This window comes from Ruditapes philippinarum, unplaced genomic scaffold (assembly GCF_026571515.1).
Source record: "Ruditapes philippinarum isolate M1 unplaced genomic scaffold, ASM2657151v2 ctg10401_1_1_1_1, whole genome shotgun sequence".
NCBI lineage: Eukaryota > Metazoa > Mollusca > Bivalvia > Venerida > Veneridae > Ruditapes > Ruditapes philippinarum.
The window spans coordinates 1-7,624 of NW_026851721.1; the positions used below are offsets into that span (position 1 = coordinate 1).

At 31.8% G+C, this 7,624-nt stretch overlaps 1 protein-coding gene across 1 annotated transcript; it reads left to right on the forward strand.

Moving 5' to 3' along the window:
• Position 1: 1 nt before the first annotated feature.
• On the forward strand, positions 2 to 799 carry LOC132738050 (dynein axonemal heavy chain 8-like; the record flags this gene model as incomplete). The annotated part of the gene is given in 2 exon segments (XM_060725475.1): positions 2 to 113; positions 635 to 799. Coding segments are annotated over 2 exon segments (138 nt in total), but the record flags the coding sequence as incomplete, so codon positions are not given.
• Positions 800 to 7,624: the final 6,825 nt, after the last annotated feature.

Here is a 7,624-nt window from a genome sequence, read left to right on the forward strand (position 1 = left end):
TTATGTTATACCTAAATGTACAAAGATCGGAGAGTACATGGAGTTCATCAATGCTCTAAATAACACAGACACCACAGAGGTGTTTGGACTGCATCCATCAATGCTGACATTACGTAAGTTTTACAACAGTTTTTGAGGGATGAGTTTAGTTGTTTTTGTTGTTTAATGTAAACTACTTTTTAAGCTTTCTTTCAATGCCACCAATTAAGTGTTTATTGTGAATGGGATACAAAGATATGGGTTAAGGTATTGACCAAGGAAAACATGTACAAATGATAAGATGCCTCGGCTATTAGAGCCTAAGGGCAATGCATTTTTTAAAACCGTCAAATCTGGCTGTAGATTTATCTTAAAATAAGGGATATGTATCAGTTCACACATACAGAATGTCCAAATGTCCAAATTTATAAGAATTGTTGAATGAGTGATAAATATGTGAAAGTAATTGAATTATGTGAGAAAAGAATGCACAAGTTAAACTTTTACAGTTATTTCAAGTATTTGAAGCATTTCTTCCCTTAGAATGGATCTTGTGCATGGAGTGTTAAAAATTTTATAATCAAGTGTGTACAAAAATTAAAACTTGATACAAACTGACCTGAACTAATTGCAATCTTACCTTTAACTTATGCAGGTATTCAAGCAAGACAGCCAAGGTGATTCTGGACACAGTATTGAGCATTCAGCCAAAGGATAGTAGTGGTGGATCTGGTGAGACTCGTGAGTCAATCGTTACGAGAATTTGCGATGACATGTTGGAAAAACTTCCCAGTGACTACATCGACTTTGAGGTGAAACAGAGGCTACAGAAAATGGGTCCTTTACAGCCAATGAACATTTTCCTGAGACAGGAAATTGACAGAATGCAGCGTGTAATATCGATAGTCCGCTCTACGCTGCATGATCTTAAACTAGCAATTGACGGTACCATCATTATGAGTGAGAATCTGAGAGATGCCCTTGACAGCATGTATGATGCTAGAATACCCAAAGTTTGGGCAAAGGTAATTTTATTTCTCAGTTCTGCAGATATAAAGTTGGACTTAACAAGCTTCATTTTGCTAAAATAAACTGCTTGTAACCTTAGTGCATTAACTTCTTTTAAATTATACAAAGAGTTTACCCTTTTTTGCACTAAGGTGGTGTGCTTTGAAGAAGTAAAGCAGTGTAAAACCATAAATGTTTGGGGGTTTCGTGCCTTTAATATTCAAAACACTAGGGCAGTACTACTTTGATTTTGTTTATTTTGTTAGATTCATGCTATACACGATCATTGTTAGTATGTGAGACAAACCTAAAAGGAAGAAAAGCTATGTTCACCAAGTACTCATTGTATCAAACATTACAATTTCAGATTTCCTGGGACTCAAGTACCCTTGGTTTCTGGTTTACTGAGTTAATTGACCGAAACACACAATTCAGTGCATGGTGCTTTGAGGGCCGTCCTAACACGTTCTGGATGACTGGTTTCTTCAATGCCCAGGGCTTCCTTACAGCCATGAGACAGGTAGTGTATTTGATAAATCACTCTGGCCCTTTGACTTACATTTAATATTTCACACTTATTAATACAAAAATCTGTATTTTTATAAAAAAAAATCCATATTTTAATTGAATGATAATATGTTAAGTGAAACTGCAATATGTCTCTTTTTTTTGTATTTATTAGGCAAATGGCAAAATAAAATGAGATTTCTGTGTCATTGAAAAATTACTGTTTTATTATTTTTTTTTAATTCTTCATTTCATTCAATTTTTTAGAAATGTGTAAGCAGAATGTGTGAAATTACGGAAGTCAAAAATCCCATAAACATACTTACATTTATATGTATATTTAAAGTATCTGACAAATACCTCGAACAAAGTATCTGATAAATACCTCAAACTTTTTATTGTCAAGATATATGCTTAAGTGACATGCGATTTCAAATTTTAAAATTGATTTATTCACTATCAACAGGAAGTGACAAGAGCACACAAGGGCTGGGCACTGGATACTGTCATTGTCTATAATGAGGTCACAAGAAACATGAAAGATGACATCACGTCGCCACCATCGGAGGGTGTGTACGTGTATGGACTGTACCTCGAGGGAGCCGGTTGGGACAAGCGAGGCTGCAAACTTATCGAGTCAAAACCGAAGGTCCTCTTTGAGTTGATGCCCGTCATACACATTTACGCAATTAACAGCACAGGCGGAGCAGATCCGAGGATGTACGTTTGTCCAATTTACAAGAAACCACGAAGAACCGACCTTACCTTCATTGCCTCAGTGTTGCTGAAGACAAATCAAAATCCCGATCACTGGACGCTACGAGGTGTGGCGTTATTGTGCGATACTAAATAAACTATCAATGAAAATAACTGTGACATTAATATGTGATAATAATCACAAAATATTCAGCGACAAAGTAATATACTAAGTGACATATTAAAATAACGTTATTATTTTTTTTGGACATACATGTTTGATAAAATACATGAAAAACAACAAGTCTCAATTTTCTCTGAAGATATTTATTATATTTTTATATGCATTAATTGATGTAAGTTTATGAATATTTGTCTTTTACATTAAGAATTTTTTTAGCATGGTATTTCAAGATAATACATTGTATCTTATGCTTGGGTGAGATGAGATATTAAATTGAATTAACTTTTTTATATAATTTTGTAAAGATTTTGAAATTTATAGTCGTTAGATATTTGTCATAATTATTATTAATTTTGTTAGTATAAACTTAATTTATTTGGTAATAATAGTGCAGTAGTGTTTCTTACATAGACACCTTTCTATCTGTTTCCTGTTGTTCATGATGACTTTAATGCACACAGTGTGTTCTTGAGTGATTATAATATTATTTGTACATTTTGTCTCCCATTATATTTTTTTGTTTTGAATTTTTTTCAAATGTCATGATTTAGTATTGTAATTAAATTGTGGGAAAAGGACCTGAAAGATAAGCACCAAAATAATATGATTTTTTTTTTCGAAAATGTACACTATATTTGTAATTAAAGAGTACAAATTGATGAGGAAATCCATGATAAAAGCATGATTAACTGAATAAAAGTTAAAATGATTGGATATATTTATTTCATATGTTATCTGATATAATATCATGTACATGTTTATTTGTGCATCATTTTTATTTTGTCATCTGTGATATATGTATCAAAATTACTTACAAATGTATATGAAAATCCGTCCATTCCATTCTACAGAAAAATTATCTATAAAATTTATTTACATGATGTAGATAGTTCTTTATTTATGTTTTATTATTAAAGAAAACTGTGATTTTTATTAAAAATCAGCCAAGGGTTGTAATGATTATATATACTTTGATTATAGGAGTAATATTATATACATTACAATGTGATCAGAAATTATCTAGTTTTGGGCGAGTTTTTGTTTTCTATAAATCATTATTATTATATTTCTATTACATGTAACGTACCTAATGATTGATTTTATAGAAAATTCTTGCATGAATTATTTTGTTATATATGTTTCTTTATCCTCCCACTTGAGTAAAACTGCTGGTAAATTGTTGGAATTTAATTAATGATGATTCACGACGATCCATTCTTGTTGTCTTTTAGTGTGATTATTCAAACTAATTTTCGGGGAAAAGACAAATGTTTGTTTCATATTTTCTCAAGAAATTTGACAAAAATAAGTGAAATGTGTTAAATTCAATTTTTCCCGCCTTTTTCATTAATTGGCTTATTCCAACGTGATATAATGTAATAATCATTTTTCCGTCCACCAACTGTTTATCTTATTGTAGTATTATAACTGTATCTGTGATTTTACTTTAGTTGTTACAATATCTGTTAGAAATAAATATCTTGCTACAGAAACTACCAGTATATTTTTCCTCATTTTATAATTTCATACCCCATCAAACATTGACAGTCGCACATATAGCTTAAGTGATTAACTATTCTAACCTACCTCACGGTAACCAGGGTCTTGAAATTGGAAGTCTCCTGTCGTAACTTTGTCCAATATACAGACTTTATAATCTGAAAATACAAATATCATAGAAATTAAGGGTTTGAGTCCAAATTGGAGGAAAGAAAGAGGCTAAATGTTCTATTGTATATGTAAGTAGATAATGAACTGTAATTAAATTTCAGACATAAAAACCTTGTTATAAATGACATCACTTAATTAATCTGGTGGCATTTAAATATGGGAACAGGGCAGCTAAAATGCTATTCTTTCTTGTAAACTAAAGAGGACGTGTAAATTAGTAAGCACTGTTGCTCCATAGAAACAAGGCCTTGTTTAATTGATCTAAATTTATTACGTTAAAGCCGTGACTGAAATTAGAACTCCTCTCAACCTATTTAAATAACAACAGACATATGTTTAAGAATTATTTTGAATATGCATTTTCTACACCGCCTATTTCTTTTAACATATACTAATTGCTACAAGACTATAGTGTTGATGATGAATGAATTCCCGTAAAATTTAAATGATGTATTCCAAAAAAATCTACAGGTAAATGGTTACACAACAAAGTGAGTTTAATCTTTTACATTCGTAGACAAATTCATGCTTGTATAATATACATGTATAATACATGCATTTTAGAATAATTGAAATATTGTAACCTGAATAAAGCTTGAAGACGTAACCTTATTTCATACAACGGACTTGTCCTTTGGTTGTCCTAATATGAATTAATCTCGATCTGATGGACAACTTATGGTAGGTCACGAATCTTGTAAAGCTCAAAAGTAAGGCCTTCTACAAAATATAAAAAAAATCTTGGTTTCGAAATTGAAATTTTCTATACGTTAAAAAGTAGTCTTTTATTTTCGCATGGTAATATGTGGCACAGTGTTTTATGCAACTTGCATTGTGTTGTAGGCATATTCAACAAACATGTAAATCAGTACACTGGGAAATGGTGATTGCATGACGTACCACGAGCGGGAAATAACTGAAGGACTTTTGTTTGGATTATGATGATAATGGTAAGTTTGATCTGAGAAGACGTCATCACAGGTTAGATCTATATAGTCAAGTTAATTGATTTATTCAGTAAATAAAGGTCATAGGTCATTGGCCCAAAATACATACCATACAAAACGCAAGGGCATAAGTAGGTAAATGTAAGCAGATTTTTTTTTATTACAAAATTTGTATTTGATGAAAGCAATTCATTAAAAGTTCTCTAAAGCTAATTCAGTCCCGGAAGCTGTATAAAATATTCGTTTTTGCTTGCCCAACAAGGCCTACCGGTTTCATCTAGTGATTTTAACATTAAATAGCATTGTTTTGGGACATAACTTTGTATAATTAGTAATACAAAGTGGGAGTCTACCACATTCTCCGAACACCATGCATGCACTCGTATTTGTATTTTCTTAACCTTTAATAAACCCTTGCACATGTATATTCCTTGATAATTGGGGAGTAAAGAACAAACCCATATACATTTATAAACAGCTATGCATGGTATTTACTGGTTGACCAAGAAAAGACCAAGATTCATAATTAGGAAGGCGACCTCGATTTCGAAATACAGTTGCATGTTTCTTTGTTTTGCCTCCATGCCAGTACAGTGTGGCAATACCACGTGACATTGACGTCATTTTCGGCATCATTTCCAAGACAAATGTTGCTCGATTCGGAAAAGGAAATAGCCGTAAATATTTTATTTCTGTACCCATTTCTTTGGGATATGCACCAGTCTACGGGGAAAAATATAAGCTTTCCACAGAATATTGTATCTTCGTCAGTTTATAAGCCGTTTTATCAAACACTTTGCATAACCTTGGAAGTTGCTTGTGTTATCTAGAGCGGGCTTCAGTTGCAAGCGATTTCGTTTTCTGGCGTTATCTGGTCTACGTCATGATTAAAAAGTCAGGTTTACATCAACCGGGAGTACGGAAGGCAAAACTCTACCTAAATATGTTCATATTTTTTATTATGAATGACATAAATCTTAAAATTTTCTTCAATTGTCAATTCTGGCACCAGTTCCAAGTCGAAAAAAAGGAATACAGTTGAAATCAGATTTTAGAATCCGTTGCAAATGCAAAGCAACATGCCTACCGTTCTCTTTCTACATTACAATTTAGTTTTTCATTGTTGGTCTTTCACAGAGAGATTGTGAAAAAACTGATTGTTCCTTAAAGCAATAACACTTACTTGTATCGCAATAGTGCACGTCAAATCACACAGATTTAGTCCTGTCGGAAAATAATATTTTTGTTTCGTTTTGAAGATGTTTAAAGTATTGCTCATTTTATCCTATGTAGTAAAATGTGTTTTATTCTATTTCACAATGGCGAAATTGATAAGAAATATATGTTCTCTCAGTGAGAGAAAGAGTTAAAAAAAAACACTTAAAAATTGTATGCTATGGAAAGGGTTACACTTTAACGCGAGTGTTGTAAAGCTAAAGGTATCATTCAGTTTATTTTTGTAAAGAGTAACTGACAAACACTGACACTCGTGAATGTGACGAATAGGTTCTTCTGTCCTCAAAAGACAGACTTTTAAAAGGTATATATATTTTTTCTGGAATTGTTGTATAATAAATTTCTATAGAGTTTGATAAACGAAATCACAATTTGAACTTGGACTTTGCCGTGTAAATCTGATAGTATTATTACTTAGTTGCATTACTTGTGATTCTCTATATATAAAAAAGACCCAAAATAGCCATGAATAAGAACGAGAATGGACGCTTTTTGGAGTAAACAAAGTAGAAAATAGTAAACAGATTAATGATTTTACAAACCAACAGCCATCGATCACAGTCAAATTTCTTGAAACAAAACATTCAAAAAGACGGAAATAACAATGATTATCAATAATTATATAAACATTTACATTAACATCTGTAATAGCAACATCGGCAAGATCTATGACTGTGGTCCATATGCCACTGATGCGTCCATTGAATAATTGGTAGCTAACATAAGCTTAGTAATATTACGATTTCATTTGAAGAGTATATTAAATTTTTATCCTTCAACTGTCAAATGACTTACTTCTTTATTTACATATCAGATAATTCACTTATTTAGTATATGCGTCATGTTTATCATGTTTTAGATTTTAATGTGTGGTCCTTTTTAAAATCTTAAAATGCTACAAAAAGCCTGTTGAGGACATTTGCAGGTCATGCCGCGTGCAATAATCCATGCATTTACAGCCAATGATCACATCGTTAAGAAATAGTCCCAAATAGCCCTATCGTTTTTATTCAGTTGAAAGAGACATTATTGTTAAAAAGTTCTATTCGATTTAAATGTTTTCAAACCATAAATATTCCGTTCCCTTCCCCTCTTTACAATGTATATTGGTGAGCTCTCTGATAAAGCTGAGTTGACTGATATAATTAACTTAATTTGTCAGATATGCAGTTTATCAACAGAAATAAATGCAATTATAAAATAGATAGTGTTTTATAGTGTGTTTAAAAGTGATCTTAAGTGAACGAAGTTATATCCAGTTCACGAAAAACGGTTACCGTGGGTATGAAAACAGGATGTAAAAATATTTTTTATCAACAAGTGCCACTGTGTTAAAAAGCTGAATCTATCATACTAAAACATTTTTTTTCTTTCTATTTCAGTTTATTTATACTCG